Source organism: Sus scrofa, chromosome 6 (genome assembly GCF_000003025.6).
Source record: "Sus scrofa isolate TJ Tabasco breed Duroc chromosome 6, Sscrofa11.1, whole genome shotgun sequence".
Classification (NCBI taxonomy): domain Eukaryota; kingdom Metazoa; phylum Chordata; class Mammalia; order Artiodactyla; family Suidae; genus Sus; species Sus scrofa.
In genome coordinates this window covers 46598607-46622719 of record NC_010448.4, presented here as the reverse complement: position 1 = coordinate 46622719, position 24113 = coordinate 46598607, and the positions used below count along the sequence as shown (strand labels likewise).

The window sequence follows — 24113 nt, the reverse complement described above, 5'->3', positions numbered from 1 at the left end:
AGGAAGGGTAAAGGGCTTGAATAGACACTTCCCAAAGGAAGACATCTAAATGGTCAAAGACATAAAACAAAAGCACTTAAAGTCGTAAGTTAAACAAAAGTCATAAGTTAAAAAAAACCCGCAACACAATACCACTGTATATATCCACCCTATTGGCAAAAAAAAAATTTTTTTTTTTTTTGTCTTTTTGCTATTTCTTGGGCCGCTCCCGCAGCATATGGAGGTTCCCAGGCTAGGGGTCGAATCGGAGCTGTAGCCACCGGCCTACGCCAGAGCCCAGAGCCACAGCAACGAGGGATCTGAGCGTCTGCAACCTACACCACAGCTCACGGCAACGCCGGATCATTAACCCACTGATCAAGGCCAGGGATCGAACCGGCAACCTCATGGTTCCTAGTCGGGTTCATTAACCACTGCTCGATGACGGGAACTCCGGCAAAAATTTTAGTCTGACAATACCATGTATGAGTGAGAAAGTGGAGCACTTGGAACTTGTATAAACTGTTGGAGTACTAATTGATTCAGTCACTTTGGAAAACTGACAGTATTTGCTTAAGCAGATTCACATACCCTATGATTCAGCAAGTCTCTTCTAGAAATAGACATAAGAAATAGATACACAGGAACAAGATAAGTTTAAGAATGCTCCTGGCATCTTTATTCATAAGAGTCCAAAGTTGGAAATAACCCAAATGTCTAGCAACAGTATGACAATTGTTGAATGGACAAATATAGTTGATATATTCATTCACTGGAATACTAGTGCACTTAGCAATGCAAACAGTAAGCTGTATTTACATACAACCATATGGACAAATCTCATAAACATAATGTTGAACAAAAGAAGACAACATAGGAGTTCCTGCCATGGCTCAGTGGAAATGAATCCGACTAGGAACCATGAGGTTGCAGGTTCGATCCCTGGCCTTGCTTGGTGCGTTAAGGAACCAGCACTGTTGTGAGCTAGGGTGTAGGTGGCAGACGCAGCTCGGATCTGGCATTGCTGCGGCTCTGGCATACGCCAGCAGCAACAGCTCCGAATGGACCCCTAGCCTAGGAACCTCCACCTCCACATGCCGTGGATGCGGCCCTGAAAAGACAAAAAAAAGAAAACAGAAGCCAACACAAAAAGTTATATTCTGAAAAAAATATATATACTGTATGATTCTACTTACACATAAATTCAAGGTCCTTAACTTAATCCCCTTTGCAAAATTCCTCGTCTTGTAAAGTAACATATTCACAGGTTCCAGGGATTAGGACCTAGATATCTTTGCAGGGCCATTATTCTCCTACTCCAACCACTTTTAAAGGTTCTATCCTCATTTTCCCTCTTTCTGAGGGAGTATTCATTCAAAAGCCCACCTTTTTCTACCCTGACACCACCTCTCCAACATGGCATGAATCCAACCAGAATAAGCCTCACTTTCCCCTGGATCCATGTTTGTCCATCATAAGAAGCCCTAGGCTCCTTGGTAAGCTCTCTTTTCAGACACCCTATCGGTTGGATGTCCCATCTTCTCATGCCCCCTCAACTCTGGACACTTTCCAGTATGCCCTCTGGAATTCATAATCCACTAATAACAAACCTCTCTTTCACCCTCAACACCTCCCTGAACACTTCCTTCACTTCTGGGTCTAACAGAAACCTGGCTCTCTCCAGAGGACTTCTGCAGCCCTCTCAAAGTTTCCCCCCCTACCCCCTATAGCCTCTTGCCACCAGGCAGGTGTCTTCCTCACTCTTAGCACTTTCAGACCCTTCTCCCTTCCTCCTCCACAAAAGTCTACCTTTGAATTTCATGCCAGGAGATTAAATAAAACTCACCACATCTCACTGTTGCTGACATCTATCAAATACAGCCCTTCCCTATGTTTTTTCAAAACCTGAGCTCTCTGCAACAACAGCCTTCTTTATTCTTGCAATTTTAGTACACCCACACAGATGAGCCTAGAGCTTACTCACCCTACAGTACTCCTACTTTTCCTTCTCTCATAGCTCATTCCCACCAACACACGGATAAGTTATTTTTTCCTCACCAACTGCTGTTCCATTTCTTTGCTTATATTTACAGAGACACTCGTGGAATATGTGATCTACACGATCTCCTATTCCTCTCCGCTCATTCTACCTTATCCTACTCCAAGCCAACTAACAGCCCCCACAGAAATTGCTCTCCACATATTCTCTATGAATGTTACTAAAAGCAATATTCAATTCTTTGTCTCAGTCCTCACGGCTGCTGCTACCACAGTTACACACACGGTCATGCACATGGTGACGCAGTCACGACCACACACGTGCACAGTCACACCTAAATAGTGCAGTACAATTAAGTACAGCTCCTGCCACCAACGCATCGTAGGTACACACCCCTCTACAGTTCCCGCGCGATTACCCCCAGTCCTTGCTCTCGTGTCAATTTCACAAAGACCCTCAAGGATCTCTGTAGCGAGCGCCGGCGTGCGCGCGGACACACATATTCAACACCGCACCATCTTCCCTGCCACGCCCCCTTGCTGGTGAAGCCTCAGACTCGGAAGACGTTAGCCCCTCACTGCCCTCCCCAGAAGCCTCGGCCTCTCAGAGGTCATTCCACTTCCAGGTCTTAAACTGACTTACCTGACTCTGCGGTTCCCTCAAGCTGCGGATGTTCCTCGGGGACGCGCGCGCGATCCCTCCTACGGTCCTGAAAGAGCCGGTGCGCGGACAGAACGTTGCTTCGGGTACCGTAGACATTGGGCAATGCAGTCCGGAGCCTGGACAGCCTTTAAGAGCCCACAGCCCAACGGTCTCAATTCACAAGCCTTGGTCTTGAACCCTATCCCTTCGATCGGCAAAGACCATCGTCCTCACACCGCTCACATCTGGGGCAAAGTCCTCCAACGAGCTCCAGGTTGAGTTCAGCACGCAAGCTTCGACTGATAGCTCCACGCAGCTCTTCCACCACAAACCGTTGCCCCTCCCCGCGAATTTGGACGATAAGACATCGCGGGCCTTCGACAGGAAGTAGCCGTGAATGCTAAGGCCCCTGGGAAATGTAGTCCAGAGCTTTGGAACTACCTCTCGAAGGAGGGTGTGATTCTCCTTTTTTTTTCTTTTTTTTAATTTTTTTTTTTTTTTTTTTTTTTTTTGGTCTTTTTTTGCTATTTCTTGGGCCGCTCCCGCGGCACATGGAGGTTCCCAGGCTAGGGGTCTAATCGGAGCTGTAGCTGCCGGCCTACACCAGAGCCACAGCAACGCAGGATCCGAGCCGCGTCTGTGACCTACACCACAGCTCACGGCAACGCTGGATCCTTAACCCACTGAGCAAGGGCAGGGATCGAACCCACAACCTCATGGTTCCTAGTCGAATTTGGTAACCACTGCGCCACGACGGGAACTCCTGTGATTCTCTTTTCATCGCAAGCTCGCTGTCTGGGCATCTGACACAAAGGGTGTGGCAGAAAGGTCCTGAGTTTTGGCCTGGCCACGCGGATACCTCTTATCCCACAAACCTTGGCTGTGGGGTAGGATGAAGGAGAGGATCTATGGGACACCACTGGGATGAGAGGGAGGGGTGTGCCTTGGCTGAAAAAGTCAGGAGCTCCTCCTCAAACCCAGGTGTAGTATCCCTCGTACTGGCGAATGCTTACCTCACTCCAATTACCCTTAAAGTGTTTGGTTTAATTTAATGACCAGTAATGTTACATTAGGTTACATTAGTCTGTTGTTGTTTTTTTCTTTATTCTTTTTAGGACCACACCTGCAGCATATGGAAGTTCCCAAACTAGGGCTGGAATTGGAGCTGCAACTGCCGGCCTACACCACAGCCACAGCAACAGCCAGATCTCAGCCGCATCTGTGACCTATACTGCAGCTTGCAGCAAAGCCATAACCTTAACCCACTAAGTGAGGCCAGGGATCTGACCACATCCTCAGGGATACTAGTTGGGTTCTTAACTCACTGAGCCACAATGGAAACTCCTAGTCTTTTTTAAATGTTATTCATTCTTTTTGCTGACATTAATACTTGCCAGCTTTTTTTCATTTGCTTCTTTTTCTATGCACTTATCATTTAGATGTATATCTAAACTTTCTGATGGAGGAGTAATTTTTTGCAGTATTTTCAAAATCATCAGGTAATCTTTAAATTTTCTAAAATTTTTTTATTGTGAAATAGAAAATACCTGAAGAAAAATTCATAGAGTGTAAGTTCAGTGTAACTCCATAGAAATGAAGAAACAGTACCCTGTTGGTATCTCAAGAAGAAATGCCCACCCCATGTGATCTTTTCTGATCCCCAGCCCCAGCTGACCACTATCCTGATTGTTAATATAATAATATCTTGGTTTGTCAGTTACCTATCTTTGAAATTTACATAAATGCTATCAAATTATATGACTCTCTTACCTTGCTTAGTTGTTAAAACTCCTAACTGGATTAATTCAAAATCCACACTAAAGGCTTTGCAGAAGGAACTGTATGCCCATTCAAGCATAAAAATTATTTTCCTCAAAAGTCCCTATTGTGGCACAGCAGAAACGAAACTGACTAGTATCCATGAGGACTCAGGTTCTATTCCTAGCCTCACTCAGTGGGTCAAGGATCCAGCATTGCTGTGAGCTATGGTGTAGGTCACAGACGCCAGTCAGATCCTGTGTTGTTGTGGCTGTGGAGTAACAGCGGCGGCTATAGCTCTGATTTGACCCCTAGCCTGGGAACTTCCATGTGCCGTGGGTGAGGCCCTAAAAAGCAAAAAATTAAAAAAAATTCATTTTCCTCAGTTACCACAGTGTTTGGGACAGGAAGATCAACCCTCTCTCAAAAGTTCAATGATTCACTGGTAAACAATATGAAGCAAAATTTGTAAAAAGAAAAGCTGCCTGGGGCAAACTCTGGAAAAAACTAGGCACATGTTCCTAAGGATCCTTTCCCAGTGGAGCCACACAGGCCATTAATTTCTCCAGCTATGAGTTGTGACAACACATGCGAAATGGCACCAACCAGGGAAACTCATTAGAGACTCAGTACCTAGGATTTTTTGGGAGGCCTGGTTACACAGGCAGTCTTTGCCTGACACATACCAAAATTTCAGACTCCCAGAAGGAAAGCAGGTGTTTAGCATAAACTATATTTTTTCCACAAACACTTAAGGTATAGTGAGCCATTCTTATCAGTTAGGATACTGGGCACCTTTTCAAAACCTAAGTTATAATTGCAAGCCAAGGGCCAAACTTGCAAGCAGGTCTTTCGAAGGATGAGAAGTCTGCTTTGTTAACCATTTTCGGCACAGTACTGTCCTAAACAAAATATCTGGCTTTAACAACAGCAAAAAGTTCCAAGGTGTATGAAAATGTAAGAAAAATCAAGTCGCTCTCAAAACACAAAGCAACAATCAGAACTAGGCATAGGTGTTCTTAGTTTGTTGCAGCATAACTTCAGTGTCTGCCTCTGTCCTCTCATGGCCTTCTTTTTATGTCGTCTCATCTTCCATCTGAAGCAGATTTAGGTGACACTCAGATAATCCGGGATCATCTCACCTAGAGATCCTTAACTTTTTTTTTTTTCTGTCTTTTTAGGATTGAACCTGCGGCAAATGTTCCTTCCTTCTAGTTCCCAGTCTAGGAGTCAGCTTGGACCTACATCTGCATCTGCAACCTACACCACAGCTCAAGGCAACACCCGAAACTTAACCAATGAGCGAGGCCGGGGATCAAACCCCAATCCTCATGGACACTAGTTGGGTTCGTTTCCACTGAGCCACAACGGGCATGCCAAACCCTGAAGCTTTCAGCAATGGAAAGAGAAAATGGAATGTAATAAAAACAAACAGCAGCGTGAAACAGTGAGTTTTAAAAGACTGCAGATGCGTGAAGGACTGACTGCATGTGTAGGCTATGAAAATAAAGAGAATATGGTCCCCTAGGATATGCTTAAATAAAGAGGGCCCTGACAGAGGAAGAAGGATGACCTAAGAATTCATCTCAACTAAAACTCAAGAAGAGTAGGGTCTATATAGGAAATCCTGGAAAACATTTTAGTGGTGTCAGCTCCCTCACTGAACATCTGTGCTCTGCCTTGTCCAAGGCACATGTGCACACACTTTTTCAGAACTTCCTTTTCATTTCCTCTGCTCACCACCACCCATGGTCTATCTTCTTGTCCCAAATTGAATATCTCCTGCAGTTGGTTGATGATGTTGCCAAAATTTGGCCTCTGTCCATAGGTACTGAGTAGAAACACAGAGACGGTTTTGGGTGAAGGAGAAAAAACACAGCTTTATTGCTTTCTCAGGCAAACCAGGAGGGTCATAGCAGGCTAAAGTCTGTACCCCCCCCCCCACACCGACTTTGGGAGAGAATAGGAGGTGGTTTTATAGTTTGGGAGTGACAAATAGGGCCACAGATAAGGATTGGAGTAGATGCAAGATTTCATTGTTTTTTTCTTAATTTTTATTATTTTTATTTGTTTGCTTTTTAGGGCTACACCTATGGCACATGGAAGTTCCCAGGCTAGGGGGTCAAATTGGAGCTACAGCTGCTGGCCTACACGGGATCCGGGATCCGAGCTGCATCTGTGACCTACAGCGCAGCTCAGGGCAAGGCAGGATCCCACACCCAATGAGCAAGACCAGGATACTAATCTGATTCTTTTCAGCTGAGCCACAATGGGAACTCCCTTGCATTGTTTTTCAAAGCTGGTGTTAAGTGGTCCCAGGACTGGTTCTGGTGGTCCTTCTTTCCCCGAGTGAAGAATGCTTCATTAACATCTTCAAGTTGTTGGGGGTTTTACATACTGCGGAAGCATTCAAAGATACTGTAATTAAGATTCCTTGAGGAGAGAACAGGACTCTCCCCCCAGGCTGCATTATTGTCTGTGGACTGCTCCTCCCTGGTCTCTGCATCCCCTCCCTTCCCTTATTAGCCACTGTTTGCCTATATATGGGAAAATGACAAGACCCTTGAATTCCAGCACGCCTCAAACTCAGATTGAACCTGGGCTTGTAAGGAAGTTACCATATAAAGAGGTACAAAGTAATAACCTTTTGCTTTACAGGTTGAGTGTATACAGTCATGTAGCAGAGGGATTGAGAATACCTGAAGCCTACAATTTAAAGCTGAATCCATTATGCTGTGTAAAGATTCTAAATATGTCAGAGATGTCACTTTACCTAATGTGCCTATGTTGCTCTGTTCGCCAGCATCACATCCCTGTACAATTTCCTCTGAACATCTTTTCAGTGTGGCTGATAATTCCCGGTTGAACTGAACATTAAATCACCAATGTCTCTCAAAGAACAGAGAAGAAAAAAACATCTGGAGAGAAGTTTGTGGACATAACTCAAAACAGGTACCCCCAAAACAAAATATATCATTTAAAAAGTCAGCAGTTTCCTCCCACCGTGGCTCAGTGGGTTAAGAATCCAACTGCAGCAGCCCCCAGCTCCCTTAGCTGTGGAGACTTGGGTTTGTTACTGCTCCGTGGGTTAAAGAATCCTCTCTCCCACAGCTTCCTGTAGGTGGCAGTTGCTGCTGGGATTCAATCCCTGGCCCAGAAACTTCCATTTGCCATGGATGCAGCCAAACACACACACATACACACACACACACACACTGATTGGTATTCCATTCCAGAACAAAATGTGGAATCTTAAGTGTTTATATTAAAATGCTATAGGTGGAGTTCCCATTGTGGCTCGGCAGGAATGAACATGACTAGTATCCATGAAGATGTGGGTTCCATCCCTGGCCTCATTCAGTGGGTTGTGGATACAGTGTTGCCATAAGTTCCGGTGTGGGTTGTAGAAACCACAGGGTTGCAGCACTGCTGTGGTGTAGGCTGGCAGCTGCAAGCTGCAGCTCCAATTCCACCCCTAGCCTGGGAACTTCCATATGCCTGGGAATTTACACATGCAGTGGATGTGGTCCTAAAAAGACAAGACCAAAAAACAAACAAACAAACAAAAAGCTAGATGTTACTTATCACAATATGGAGCCCCTTCTCCTAAAACATACCATTTATATGTATTTATTAATTTGATGTCTGCGCCCTTGGCATATGGAAGTTTCTGGGTCAGGGATTGAATCTGAGCTACAGAGCCAGAGCTGCAACCTCCCTTTTAGCTGGGGGCAACCCTGGAATCCAATGGGAATCCAACTGGCACCTCCAACAGTGACCATAGCCGCTGCAGCCAGATTCTTAACCCACTGGCCATGGCAGGAACACCGACATGCTCTTATTATTACAATTTGAAGAGGAAATGGAAGCTGAGAGGACTTTTCCTCCTCTAGCCCATCCACCCATGCAGTGACCTACATTCACGTTCTGAAACACACACAGATCCACACACAATCTTGCCCTGACACACACACACACAATTACTCCCAAACACACGTGTCCACAATATGAACCTCCATCCTCCCAAAGCCACTCAGAATCTTGTTCCCACCTCTCTCTCACACTCATCAATTTTACCCACATACTGTCCCTCATTAATTCAACTAACCCCTAAATGTAGTCATGCCCGCAATCTCATCATGGTCTCACACTAGGGCCCTCCTTTGCCCGCTCTCACGTACATGACTGAGCTGTGGATTCCCCCCTTCTAACTCCCTAAGCTGCTTTGGTCCCAGACACTCAGGTCTCACGTTCGGTTTGCTCTTCTGGCTCCCCAACACGTTCCACAGCAACTTGCCCAGGGAGCATTTGCGCGTTCCCGCGGCAAAGCATAATTCTAAGCAGCGTCTTGAGCATTTATTTAACAGAGATCAGGCCCCACTTTAGCGCCTAGGGAACGCAATCCCTTTGGCCACTGGCAAAGTCCTGGACTACATATCCCAGGAGGCCATGGGACCCAGCATGTTGCACGGTGAGCGCCCAAAACCTGAGAGCCATACTCTGAGGCCGGGCTGTGTGAAAGTTGCAGCCGACAGTCACATAAGGAAGATTTTATTGAAGACTTTATTAAAGATAGGGAAGAGATACTGAACCCAACTTGGTCTATAACAGTAACCGGGGATTAATAGCCAATGGTCAGGGTGATGGAGTGGATGCAAAAAAAAAAGAGGAATTTGGTTAAGTATCCGGTAGGGGGATTTTTTTCTTGCTGAACTGGGGTCAGTAGATCAAGGACGAGGTCTAAGTCAAGAAGAGGGCCCAAAGGAGCTTGACTAAAGTTTGGTCGAGCGAGTTCTTTTCAGCTAAGCCTCGCGGAAGCCTCCCGTACGCTGCAGGTCCAAGCTCTTAACTACTGGGGAACTGGATAAACTGGAGACAGCTTTTAGCCCCCGTCGCCTTCTGGACTACATCTCCCAGAGGCCTCTAGGCCTAATGCCCCCTCCCGCGAGAACTATACCCGCTGCTGAGAGTGGGCGGGGCGTTCTGGCGGGTTGGGGGAAATGGCTTCGGGGTGCTGTGAGAGCTGCTAGGCTCAATTTAAGTAGAGTGGAGCCGTGCTGACCAGACCAGAGGAATAGTAGGTGAGATGTCCTGGAGCCTGGGGTTGGGACCGCGCCTGTCGGGAACCTCTGGCCTCTACGGGAGTCAGTTGAGAAGGGGAGATTGTGAGGAGCGTATGTGTCTGTGATTGTGTCTTTGTGTCTGTGTGGCCGCGTACCGAACTCTGAGGGCGGGGAGGCGGGCTTGATTTGCAGTTTTGATTGTGCTTGTATGACTGGGTGTGACACGAGAGTGCGATGTTCCTTGACTGCGGTTGTAAAACTGTGTATCCTTTTGGGGTGTGTGTGTGTGTGTGTGAGATTATGATCATTTGCTGAACCACGGGTGTGGAGGAAGACTTTATTAAAGACTTTATTAAAGAGAGGGAAGAGATATTTGCCTGTGAGATTTATGGCTGTTTCCCCTTGGGGGGTGTGTGTGTGTGAGAGAGAGAGATTGATTGATTTGTGGTGGTAGGATGCATGTGAATTTGTTGCCATTGTGTCCCCGTGGTAGGTGTCACTGGGTATGTGAGAATGTGGTGTGCCTGTGACTCTGCTGTTCTGACGGACTGCCCTGTGGTGTGTGTAATTGTGTGGCTGTCTGCAGCCCATTGTGTTGGAGGTCTGAGGTGCCTGTGTCCCCGTAGTGTGAGTTTGTATGATTATGTGTATCCATCTAGCACTGTAGGTGTGGGGCGTCTTTGTCTTGGAGCCTCTATGACTCCAGCGCTCTGTTCCCCGGAGACCTTTGTTAGCTCAGGGACAGATTCTGCCCAGAACTGCAAATGACCCTGCTCTTGTCTGTAATGGTGGTATTGAGCAGGACGCCCGAGCTTTGTCTGACCTACATCTGTAGGTGATGGGCGGTAATTTGACTTGGGGCTTCCAGAAGAGCCTGGTTTCTCCTGACTCCTTTTTCCCTCCTCAGCTCTGCTCTGCTTGAATAGAATCTTCCAGAGTGGAGTAGAGAATGGCTGTTGAACATCCTCAAGGCACCTGCAAGGTAGCTTGTCGTTTCTTGAAATCCTCTTTTCTTTGTCAGTATGTAACTGGCTTTCCTCCTCTTGAAAATTCTTGCCTATCAGATGACCTGATCCCCGGAATTTTTCATGTGTGAAATGTGATTTAAACCAAACCCCCATTCACACATGCACCTTTCTCTTTCTAATTTGTCAAATGGTTTAATTTTTTCTCCAGCTGTCTTAAAAAAACCCAACTATTTCTTTTTTAATATAAAATTAAAACATGATTGTTTTAAATAATTTCAAAAGTATGGCAATCCCCAATGAAGAAAATTTAAATTCCTACCTAAAACTAATGGCAACATTTTGATATTTTTTTCTCAGCATGTTTTATGTACATATATAAAATGTGATTTTAAAAAATTGAATTTATTCAGCATTTACTATTTTATAACCTTCATTTTTACATAAAATTATATTTTCCCCACATAATTTAATATTGGACACATTTTTAGAGGTACATATTTATTTGAAATGCCTATGGCTTATTTTTTAAATTTCAAATTAGATACACACATGCCATTTAATATCCATTTGTGCAGTTTAACAAATAATATAACGACTTGTGTAAAGAGAGGCTGCAAGGGGAAAAAAAAGACTCATGTAAGGAATACCCAGGTCCAGTAAAAGAATACAGCCATCTCTAAAGCAGCCTGATATATGCCTCCACAACCTGGAGGCACTTCTGGTGACAACCACTTTGTCTTTCATTAGAACTTTGGTGTGAATTCCAAAACCACATAGATTCAGTTTTTGTCTGTTTTATATTTTGGCATGAATAAATATTCTTTTGTGTCTTTTTTCATTAAAAATGTTTGTGAACATTTTCATATTTCTATAACTACAGTTCATTTTTCCCATTGCTATATATGTGTCTATATATATGTGTGTGTGTGTGTTATATGTATACACACACACTATCTCATTGCATGATAATATCAATTTACTTGCTTCCAGTTTTTGGCTATTTCAAGCAATGGGACTGTGACTATTTTATGCACATATTTTGGTACATGTGTGCTTGAATTTCTTTGTATACTAAAATTGTTAGTAAATTGTTGAGGGCTACTGTTCATGCATCTTCAGTTTTTCTATGCCAAAGCATCCTCTAAAGATACTGTGCAAATTTTTTACTCATATCAGTAATTTTCAAAGGTTCCTTTTGTTCCATAGTCATGCCAGCTCCTGGCATTATCACACTTTATAAATTTTTGCCAATTTGGTAGACATCTAGTGTTATCACATTTAATTGATATGCCCTTATTATCAATGAAATTGAACACTAGTTCTTGCCCACCAGGATATCCTCTTTTGTAAAATGCTTGTTCAAATATTCTGCCAATTTTTAATTGGGTTTTTCTCTGATTTATGGCTGTTGACTATAAATATATATGTAACATACGTACATAAATGTATCTTCTGTATGTTATTTACTGTCAGTTGCACGTATGACAAATATTATCTTCTCCTCCAGCTTGGTTTTTCATGCTGATGCCTTCTGGTAAATAGAGGTTTTGAATTTTAATGCAGTGGAATCTTTTTCAGTAGTTAGTGCTTGTTTAAGAAATTTTCTTTTACCTTGGGGTAATGAAGATTCTCTTGTATTCTCTTCTAAAAGCTTCCTAGTTTTTGGCTTTAGCATTTATGTCTTTGAACTACCTGGAATTGATTTGTACAGGGGAGGAATGCAATTTCATGTTGTTCCCCATGTGGGTATCCAGTTGCTCCGATATCATTTATTGAAAAGTTGTCTTTTCTGCACTGATCTGCAGTGCCACTGTAGTCAAAAATCAAGTCTTACCATTATGTCTCCATCGGTTTCTGGGCTTTATGTTTTGCTCCATTGCTGTTTGTCTCTCCTTGCAGCAATACTATGCTGTCTTATTCACTATGACTTTATGATATTTGGAGCAAGTCCTCTTACCTCCTTGTTCCTTAAGAGTGTCTCGGCGGTTTGTATTCCTTTGCAGATCCACATAATTTTTTGAAATCGCTTGGTTCCACTCAGACATCTTTTGGGATTGGGATTGAATTGCATTGTATCTGTAATTATGTGAGTAGAAATTTGGGAAACCTTCTAATATCATCCTCTCAGTTGATATTACCCTTTCTTCCTGTTTCTCAGCAAAATCTTGCTTATCATCTGAGAATAGTCCTTGGCAAATAGGAATCATTTAATCCGTTGTATTTAGTATTTCCCCATAGCACTTCCGCCAGGACTTTGAACACTGCAGATAATGATCAATTGTAGTAATAACCTTAACTTGGGTTTTTGATATTGAGTATCTATGTTGTATGACTTTTATGATTTAAAATTTTTTCTTTTATCCTTAGTGTCCTAAAATACATTTTTAGAAGTGGAGGGGTGTAAAAATGAGATATAGATACAGATGTAGATATTTACTGTCTATATTTTAATTTTAATAACATTCTGGTCCATTCAGTCTGTTTATATAGTCTCTTTTACTCTTCTATGTTATATTTATTTATTTATTTATTTTTTGGTCTTTTTGCCATTTCTTGGGCCGCTTCTATGGCATGTGGAGGTTCCCAGGCTAGGGGTCAAATCAGAGCTGTAGCCACTGGCCTACACCACAGCCACAGCAACGCGGGATCCAAGCCGTGTCTTCGACCTACACCACAATTCATGGCAACGCCGGATCCTTAACCCACTGAGCAAGGCCAGGGATCGAACCCTCAACCTCATGGTTCCTAGTTGGATTCGTTAACCACTGCGCCACAACGGGAACTCCCGTATTTATTTTTTAGCTGTCCTTTCCACATCTCCTTTTCCCCAGCCACCCTCCGCCACTATCCTTTGTCAGGTAGTTTCTTCCTCTGCTTCTTTGCCATCTATTCTCACTAATCCTTCAGATTACATATTTGTTCTCTCAGAAAAAGAGAAACAAATCATCCCTCAGATTATTTTACCTACACTAGTCTCTGTAACATGGTATAAAAATTATGGGCTCCAGTATCAAATGTGGCATCTAAGCTCAGCTACACCACCTGTGAACTATTTAACCTGTAAATGAGAGCTTCTCATTCTCAGTATTGTTGAGAATGAAATGAGATGTGTAGACATCTTGGTACACATCAGAAATTCAATAAATGTTAGCTCCCTTTCTCCTTTACTTCCCATTCCTGGGATGTCTCTATCAGTTACAGTATAAAACACTTAACACACAAGTCTTTTGGTAGGTCCTAAGGGATCTGTCTTTAAATGTTGAGGTATAATTGGCATATAACATTTTATTTTGTTTCAGGTGTACAGAATAATGGCTCAATATTTGTGTATACAGTTGACCCTTAATGTGGGAGTTAGGAGCACTGACTCTGTGCATTAAAAAATCTGCATATAACTTATAGTCAACCCTCCATATCCATGGTTCCTCTGTATCCACATTTTCAGATTTAACCAATCTCAGACTCTGTAGTACTGCAGTATTTACTACTGAAAACATTTCACGAATAAATGGAACCATGCAGTTCAAACCCATGTTGTTCAAGGATCACCTATATTTCAAAATGATCATCACAAGTCCAATTAACATCCATTACCATACATAGTTAAAAAATTTTTTTTTCTTGTGAAGGCTTTAAGATTTATTCTCTTAGCAACTTTCAAATATGCAATACAATATTATTAACTCTAGTCACCATGCTATACATTATATCCCTAAGACTTAGCTATTTTATAGCTGGAAGTTTGTACCTTTCAACCCACTTTATCTATTTCACCCACCGCCATCTCTCACAACTGATGATCTGTTCTCTTTATCAATGAGCTTGGTTTTTGTTAGTTTAAATTCCACGTATAAGTAGATCATGTGGTCGCGTGTCTTTCTCAGACCGACTTATTTCACTTAGCATAATACCCTCATGGTTCAACCATGGCAAGATTCCATTCTTTTTGATAGCTGAATAGTATTCCCTGTGTACCACCTACTTGTTATATTATTTACATAGTTTGTATTATCCATTTGAATTTTTAAAATGTATGTCTCTATATTATTTACCAATGCCATGTTCAGATCATTTCTTTTAAAAAATCTTTGAATATCTGTCAAATATGTCACCTTTCTGAAGATAGCTGTATTCTGTATTCCTTTCATTACCAAAAAGTTATTTATTGCAACAAATTTAAAAAATACAGAGAAGTACAAATGTATAACAAAGGTTATCTGTAATCCTATCAATTAAAGACAACTGCTGTCAAATTGATAGAGCAAATACTTAGAATTATATTTTAAATATGTAATTATACTATGGCTACTGACCTGTATCCTGCCTTTATCATGTCAAAATACATGTTAAACAAATGTCCATGTCTTTACACGTTTATTTATTTATTTATTTATTTTTTTGTCTTTTTGCCATTTCTTGGGCCGCTCACGCAGCATATGGAGGTTCCCAGGCTAGGGGTCTAATCGGAGCCATAGCCACCAGCCTATACCACAGCTCACGGCAACACCGGATCGTTAACCCACTAAGCAAGGCCAGGGACCGAACCCGCAGCCTCATGGTTCCTAGTCGGATTCGTTAACCACTGCGCCATGACAGGAACTCCTACACATTTATTTTTACCATGAATTATAGTGCCCTCATAATGTTACCATTTCATCAAGCTCCCTTTTTTGAACATGATTTGCTTACAAATTATTGCTGTTGTAGACAATGAGTATTTCCTTAGGCTGAATGCTAGTGTTTTTCCTTTTTAAATTTTATTTTAGTTAAATTATAATTACATATATAATTGATAGATATATTTTTGTTATAAAAATAATTTAAATTTTATGAAGGCTTTCAAGTCCCATGTAACTGCAGTCCTAATCCCAGATATCTACCCAAAGTACCCAAAGGTGACACTGTTATCAGTTATTTTTTCTTTTTGCTTTTATTCATTGCATTTGAGTGAATAGACATGTAAATATGTATGTGGTAGTGTTTTGTCACTTAAAAGTAATTCTATATAAAAAGAATTATGAGTGCATTCTGCAGATGTGGAAAGAAACTTCATTATAGGGTTGGTCCAAGGATTGAGCTGGTTATGTGAAACCCTTAGAACAAACAGGACCTGACTATTTACTTCATGTCAGTTAGTAGTCACTTGATAATTATTGTTATTGCTTGCCTTTTTAGTCTAGTTTTTAAAGATTTAGATTTTATATAATAATCACCATTAATCACGGTGACAAACAGTGCTCCAGTGAACATCTATGTACAGGCTTTCCTTAAGGTATATTCTAAAAACGAAATTATGGATATAATATAGAATACACATATTTTAAACTTCAGTAAATATTTCCAAGTTAAACTTCACAGTGGCTTATTCACTTCACTACTCCTGGTTCTCTCTGACAGAACCTGTTTTTCCACTGCGATCAGATTACTTTTGGCTGCATAAGGTGGAAAAAGCAATTGGAGCAAATAAAACAGAGGGTTAATTATTTCATTTACTTTAAGCTGGTTATTCTTAACCTTGATTATTGATGATTGTGTCCCCCACCCCTGGCGATTTTTATTTAATTGGTCTGGGATATGGCCTGGACATCATCAGACGATTCTAGTGTGCTGCCACAGTTGAAAATCAATGACTTAAGCTCATACAAGATGACAAGAATAGGAGTTCCTGTTGTGGCTCAGCGGTAACAAATCCCACTAGTATACTGGAGGATGCCGTTGGATCCCTGGCCTTGCTCAGTGGGTTAAGGATCTGGCGTGGCTGTGGCTCTGGTGGTGTAGGCCGGGAGCTACAGCTCCTATTTGACCCCTAGCCTGGGAACCTCCATATGCCGTGGGTGTGGCCCTAAAAAACAAACAAACAAAAAGAGGTGACAAGAATAACATTAAGATTTAGTTGGTCTGGAGTGGAGGTCAAGGTTTAGTATTTTAATTAATTAATTAATTAATTTATTTTACTTTTTAGGGCTGCACCCACAGCATATGGAGGTTCCCAGGTGAGGGGTCCAGTCGGAGCTGTAGCCGTCGGCCCACATACACCACAGCAACACAGGATCTGAGTCGTGTCTGCAACCTATATCAAAGCTCACAGCAACGCTGGATCCTTAACCCACTGAGCAAGGCCAGGGATTGCACCTGCGTCCTCATGGATCCTAGTCAGATTCGTTTCCGCTGAGCCACAATGGGACCTCCCAATTTTATTTTTTAAAAGAGATTTTAGTGTTATTAAATTTTCTTTGAGGGGGAGGTAATTTTCCTTTGTTCAGGGTTTTTGTATGTATCGCTGTCCTTTTTATTTCTAGGTATTTTATATTTCTGTTTAGTTTCATATTTAACATAAGAATTATTTAGGAATATATCTTGCTTTGTTCTGGGTAACTTAAATTTTGATCATATTTCAAACTTGCAAAAAGTTACAAGAGTAAATAATGCAAAGTATTCTTGGGTCCTCTTTACTCAGATTCACCAGTTGTTTACATTTTATCCCATTTGTATTATCATTTCTTTGTGTGCTTTCAGTTGTTCTTTGTCTCTATACACGCAAGCGTGCACATGCACACATACACAATATACACATTTTACCTGAACCATTTAAGAATAAGTTGTGTACTTTAAAAAAAGTAAGAGAAAGTGAATATTTAAAGAAAAGTTGTAAATGTTTGCCCCTTTATCCTTAAACACATCAGTGTGTTATTTCTTAGAACAAGAATATTATCTTACATTACACCACAGTACAGTCACTAAAATAAGCAATTTTTTTGTGTGTGTGTGTGTGTGTTTTTTGGGCTGTACATGCGGCATATAGAGGTTCCCAGGCTAGGGGTTGAATTGGAGCTACAGCCACAGGCCTACACCACAGTAACGCCAGATCCGAGCCTCCTCTGCAACCTGCACCACAGCGCACAGCAACGTCAGATCTTTAACCCACTGAGCAGGGCCAGAGATTGAACCTGCATCCTCATGGATACTAATCAGATTCATTTTCACTGAGCCAGCCACAATGGGAACTCCTAAATAAGCAATTTTAACAACAATGCAATACTATTATCTAACAGTCCATATACAAAATTTTTGCTTGTCCCAATAATATTCTCTGTAGCAGTTCCCCCAGTGCTCACCCTCTCTCCCTGACGCACTGTCCAGGATACAGACTAGGATCACACATTGAATTTATTTATTGTCTCTTTTTAGTCTTTAACTTGGAAAAATTGCTTTCTGTGTGTATCACGATATTGACATTTTTGAAGAGGATAGGCCATTATTTTGTAGAATTTTTTTTTTTTTTTGTCTTTTTGCCATTTCTTGGGCCACTCCCACAGCATATGGAGGTTCCCAGGCTAGGGGTTGAATCGGAGCTGTAGCCGCCGGCCTACGCCAGAGCCACAGCAACGCGGGATCCGAGCCGCATCTGCAACCTACACCCCAGCTCACGGTAACGCCGGATTGTCAACCCACTGAGCAAGGCCAGGGATCGAACCCACAACCTCATGGTTCCTAGTCGGATTCATTAACCACTGCGCCACGACGGGAACTTCCGGATTTTTTTTTTATATAGTGATATTTATTTTTTCCATTATAGCTGGTTTACAGTGTTCTGTCAGTTTTCTACTGCACAGCAAGGTGACCCAGTCACACATACATGTATACATTCTTTTTGCTGACATTATCATGCGCCATCAAAAGTGACCAGACATAGTTTCCAGTGCTATACATCAGGATCCTATTGCTTATCCATTCCAAAGGCAATGGTTTGCATCTCTTAACTCCAAATTCCCAGCCCCTCCCACTCCCTCCTGGTCCCTCTTGTCAACCACAAGTCTGTTCTCCATGTTTTTCTTTTCTGTGGAAAGTTTCCTTTGTGCCATATATTAGATTCCAGATATAAGTAATATCATACGGTATTTGTCTTTCTGACTGACTTCACTTAATATGAGAGTCTTTAGTTCCATCCATGTTGCTGCAAATGGCATTATTTTGTTCTTTTTTATGGCTAAGTAGTATTTCATTGTGTGTGTGTGTGTGTGTGTGTGTGTGTGTGTGTGTATCACATCTTCTTAATCCAGTCATCTGTCGATGGACATTTAGGTTGTTTACATGCATGTGTCTTTTTCAAGGAAAGTTTTATCTGGATATATGCCCAAGAGTGGGATTGCTGGGTCATATGGTAGTTCTATATAGTTTTCTAGGGTACCTCCATACTGTTCTCCATAGTGGTTGTACCATTTACATTCTCAAAATGATGGGATTTTTAAATCTCCGTCATCTTGTCTGTAGTAATTGTTGGCATTCTACTGTAAAGAGCATTCCCTTCTCCACTTACTCATTTGTTATATCAGTATGAATTCGTACATTTTCATTTTACTCTATGTGTTATATGATCTGTTACTATTTTTTTCGATACTCAAATTGTCCCAAATTTAGCCAGTGAGAGCCTACTCAAGCTGGCTTCTGTGTCCTTTTGACTTACCCCATGATTTGGGGGAACATTTCCTCACTTTCTGGAACACCAAGACATTACAGGCTTATTCCTAGTTACTTTGCTAGCTCCAGCCTGAAGTAAACCATTTTTCTAAAGAATCTGGTTTCTTGCTGTAAAGAATATTTAAAAACCAAGATTTGGGTGCTAGGACTACAATATTCATTCTAGTCTTACCCTGTTCCACATTTATATCTCCCTTCTCCAGTGATTTGCTTGTACAACCATGATTCCAAAAGTTAAAGCTATACAAAAAGATACAGTAGAGCAGTGTTAGTCTGCTCCCATAACCCTTGTTTCAGTGAATATTATGTGCTGAATTGTGCCCCCCCACACACAAATTCAAAACCGCTATGATTAGTATCCTTATGTGGGGGGAAATTTATGCACATACAGAGACACCAAGGATGCTCCCACACTGAGAAAAGACCATGTGAGGGCACAGTGAGAAGGTGGCCATCTGCAAGCCTAGGAGAGAAGCCTTAGCAGAAACCTAACCTGCTGACACCTTGATCTTGGGCTTCTAACCAACAGAACTGTGAGCAAATAAATTTCCGGTGTTTATACCACCCAGTCTGTGTTGTTTTGGTTTGGCAGCCCTTGCAAACTAATAGTGAATTTTTCCTGGCTCTTAGTATCTACTTGTTCTCTGGAACATGCTGAGATTGGACCCTTGTTATAAGTCCAGTGGCAAGAGAATAATTCTAGTGGGTCTTGAGGAGAATTAGCACACCTTTTCAGGTATTGCTTCAAGTGCTGTTATCAGTTTTCTATGAGAGGAAAGCTAATCTCCAGACACTGAATTGCAGATTACTTCCAACTGTAAGAGAGGACCAAAGCAACTTGGTGGGGTGGGGGGGAGTTTATGACTATCAGTTTCATCTGGATTCTGACCAAAGGTCCCAATTCCCTATTTAAGGATCGCATTCTCATATTTAGTCCTCTATCTTTTACACAGAAAGCATGGCAAGTCTATGGATTCAACTGTTACTGTAAATCAGCAACCTGCAAGTTAATTATGGCTAATTTTCAGGAGTATCAGCCTCATGACTTTAAGTAGAGAAGTAGAGATTCTTTTAGAATTTTCATGGACGTGCTCTGGTTCTCAAACTAATTTAAGCTGAGAGTTAACAGACCCCGCCTTGTCAGTTTCTCTTTGTAGGCACTGGAGAGAGTTCCAGTGAATCCATCTGTATCTAATAAGTCATCATTACTGCCATAATGGTCAAGTACAGCAACTACTTGGCTCCCAAGGCACATAGCACTTCATCCCAATCAACCACAGCTTGATTAATTGTGACCTCCCCTGCATACCATGGATTTTTAGCATTTCAAGTCCTGTTAGTAAGGAACCACACTGCAGTCAAGCCCAAGGAAAATAGAGCTGAAACTGACAGCATAAATGGCCTGAACCTAGCCAAAACCTAGATTGGGACTTGAAGTCAAGTTTTAAATTAGCACTTACCCAATGTCTGGACTTACTGAGGTTCAGGTTCTTCATGGCTCCCCGCAGAAGGAATTCAGGGAGAGACAAAGTGATAGGCAAGAAATAGATTTATTAGGATAGAACGCTGGTGAGAGACGCAACCGGGCGGGCAGGAGGGCAAGGAAGCTCTACCCCCAAGGATCCGGTGGGCCGCAGTTTTATCATCCAAGTGGCTTGGGGTTGGAAAGGCCCACCTCTTCTTTTCTGGGTGTAGTAACTCCTCCTAGGTATCCGGTAAGGTGTGTATTCAAATTAGCTGAAGGGCGGTCCTCAAGCTCCTGCCCTTGGTCAGAAACCTAATGCAGGCCTCATCCCATCCTCCACGTGGCCTGAGGCAGTTCTTGCACCTCCCCTAGTCAAGCAAGCCTGCCTTGTTCTAATGGCTTTTTTGATCAATTTATTATTTATTTATTTGTCTTTTTTTGCCTTTTCTAGGGCCGATCCCTTAGCATATGGAGGTTCCCAGGCTAGGGATCTAATCGGAGCTGTAGCCGCCGGCCTACACCAGAGCCACAGCAACGCGGGATCCGAGCGAGCCGCGTCTGCGACCTACACCACAGTTCACGGCAACACTGGATCCTTAACCCATTGAACAAGGCCAGGGATCGAACCTGCAACCTCATGGTTCCTAGTCAGATTCGTTAACCACTGCGCCACGACAGGAACTCCTCAATTTATTAATTTACAGTGATCTCCCAAAGTCCCCTGTTTCCTTCTTTATCTATGGTTCCTTATTGGGACTTCTACAGCTATCTTTGCCTACTCCATTCCTATCAGAACAGCTCAGGGCAACAATGATTTAAGGGATGGGAGCTCCCACTGTGGTGCAGCTGGATCTTCAGTGTCTTGGGAGCTGCTGGAATGTGGGTTTGATCCCTGGCCTGGCACAGTGGGTTTAGAATTCGGCATTGCCTACAGCTTCTGCTTAGGTCAAGACTGCGGGAGGATCTGATCCTTGGCCTGGGAATTCCATATGCCTTGAGGTGGCCAAAAGTGAAACAGACAAACGAAAAAAGATTTAAAGGATGGCTAAAAGACATGACCAAAATAATCCCCAAATCCCATCTTTACAAGGCCTTTTTACTGGGACTTTGACTTCACCTACCAATTCTGTTGATATCAGGATCCAATCAAGAGGCAGTAATTTGAACTGGGAAAGTTCAATATAAATAATTATTAACTATCGCCTTTGGAATGGATTAGCAATGAGATCCTGCTGTGTAGCACTGGGAACTATGTCTAGTCACTTATGATGGAGCCTGATAATGTGAGAAAAAAGAATGTATACATGTATGTGTAACTGGGTCACTATACTGTACAGTAGAAAAAAAATGTATTGGGGAAATTAAAAAAAAAAAGAATTATTAGCTGTAATGGGATTGTGGAACCAAGCAGAACCCCGTGGGGCTCCTGGCCATACAATATGTCTCCCATTTCTTGTTTTTAGGGAATAAGCTTCAGCCTCCATGACCCTCCCTGAGTTCCAAAGGGCAGGTTCTAACAGTTGCTAATGAAGGAAGGGAAGGGGATGCAGAGACAAGGGAGTGATACCAGAAAGATGATACTGGAATCTGGGTTCTTTTTCATTGCAGTCACATTTGAGGAATGAGTTCCTCGAACACAGAGGCAGCAAGGAAGCAACGTCTTTATTAAAGGAAAGCAGATAGCTCCCAGAACAGCTGGGAGCAGGGAGAAGAGCCCCCTTTCTCTATTGTCCTATAAGGGTTTTTATCTCTTAAAGGTGGGGAAGGTACCAACATGGGGTCCAGAAAGATGTGGTTTTCTCCCATTGGCCTTCGATCACCCCTATCAGTCCTTGTCCAGTAGAGTCTTATGGGTGGAAATGTCTCATAAGTCTCCTAGTTTCTTTGTCCTTTTCTTCCCACAAACTGAGTCACAGAGGATTAGGGATTAATGTCCATCTGGGTGTAGGTACACTCCCTAAGTAGACAAAGCCTGTGGGGATGTTACTCCCTGGAGCTCTTAAACCACAAATGTTAATCAGTGGCCATATCCCATGCTCCTACACTGACTACCTGAGTTAATATTCTGCCTCAAGAGGAGCCATCAAGAAAAAAATAGAGCAGGAAGTTCCCTTCATGGTGTAGTGGAAATGAATCTGACTAGGGACTGTGAGGTGGAGGGTTCGATCCCTGGCCTTGCTCAGTGGGTTACAGATCCAGCGTTGCCATGAGCTGTGGTGTTGGTTGCAGATGTGGCTTGGTTCTGTTGTGGCTGTGGCTCCGATTAGACCCCTAGCCTTGAACCTCCGTATATGCCGTGGGTGCGCACACACGCACACACACACAGACACAAAAGAAACAATAGTGCAGTCTTGGGACAGGGTCCTGGGTTCCTCTTCAAGGAATATACATGACAATATCTTTGAGTTCTTTTGCAGAACTAAAAGCTGAAGAATACAAGTTTGCATCTACCCCATCCTTATCTGTGGTCCTATTTTCTACTCCCAAACTATACAATCCCTTCCTAATCTCTCCCAAGGGAGGGCATAGTCTTTAGGGCATTAGCCTGCTATGGCATCCTTTGCCTGGCAAAGCAATAAAGCTATTTTTTTTCTCTTTCATCCAAAACTCCGTCTCCGTGTTTCTATTTGGCACTGGTCGACAGAGGCTGTCTCGGTAACAACTGGAGTAAGGAAAGGTTGGCTAATAAGTAGAGAAAGGAGTTCTCTGGTGGCTCAGTAGGTTAAGGGTCCAGGGTTGTTAACTGTTGTGATGCAGCTTCAGTCTCTGGCCTGGAAACTTTCACGTGTTGCGGCTGCAGCCAAAAAAAAGGAGTTCCCGTCATGGCTCAGCAGAAACGAATCTGAACACAGGTTCCATCCATGGCCTCTCTCAGTGGGTTAAGGATCCAGTGTTGCCAGGAGCTGTGGTGTAGGTTGTAGATGTGGCTGGGATCCCCTCTTGTGGCTGTGGTGTAGGCCGGCAGCCACAGCTCCGATTTGACCCTTAAGGCATTTATTCTCAGGGTTGTACTAGTGCAGGGTTGGCACCTGAGAGTAAGCGCTTGCTTAAATAAGTTTTGTGTCCTGGGTGTCTCCCTGGCCCCTCTCCAAGGTCCTATTGCTGCTATGGCGCTGCACCAGAAGAACTTATCAGACATCTCCCCTTTGGAATTTGCCAGAAATCTGTCCTCTATGGTAGGATGAGATGTTTTACCAAAAGCATTTGCTATTAAACTGCCAGAGGAAGCTGCTGGCTTGTGGATGCTGTTGGTCATCTTGCACGTTAAGAGCCAGGAGCTGGAGAAGGTGCTTGCACTGTGGGAGCCTGGTAGGATCCACTCAAGTTGTGGGAATTGCCCACTGGCGAAGCTGCGTGTGCTTCAGGAGGTGGACCTGGGGCACTGGAGAAGCCTGACAGGCAAGCCCACCAGAACCAGGAGGAATGCTTCTTCCTCCTGCAATATCTCGCTAATACCCTCTACTGACAAAGCTTAACTTTGGGCTGGCAAAGGAAAAATACTTAAATAGCCCAGAGCTGCTTTCATGAAGTAGGCAATTAAGGATGGATTTGGAACTTAGAGGCAATAAATTGGTAACTAGCGTATAGTCTAAGAGGTTTATTTATTTATTTATTTATTTATTGGCTTTTTGCTATTTCTTGGGCCACTCCCGTGGCATATGGAGATTCCCAGGCTAGGGGTCCAATCGGAGCTGTAGCCACCGGCCTACACCAGAGCCACAGCAATGCGGGATCCGAGCCGCGTCTGCAACCTACACCAC

At 42.8% G+C, this 24113-nt stretch overlaps 2 protein-coding genes across 2 annotated transcripts in view; both read left to right on the top strand.

Annotated features, from left to right (window-relative positions):
• Positions 9341 to 24113, top strand: part of LOC106510532 (zinc finger protein 345) — a 28354-nt gene continuing 13581 nt past the window's right edge. The window contains exons 1-2 of the mRNA XM_013998463.2: positions 9341 to 9459; positions 10349 to 10423. The gene's annotated coding sequence lies outside the window, so the exon portion shown is untranslated. The remainder of the gene's footprint in view (positions 9460 to 10348; positions 10424 to 24113) is intronic.
• Positions 9402 to 24113, top strand: part of LOC102164415 (zinc finger protein 420-like) — a 71984-nt gene continuing 57272 nt past the window's right edge. Inside the window, exons 1-2 of the mRNA XM_021097540.1 lie at positions 9402 to 9459; positions 10349 to 10423. Of these exons, the coding sequence (XP_020953199.1) occupies positions 10391 to 10423 (33 nt within the window). The 5' untranslated portion in view covers positions 9402 to 9459; positions 10349 to 10390. The remainder of the gene's footprint in view (positions 9460 to 10348; positions 10424 to 24113) is intronic.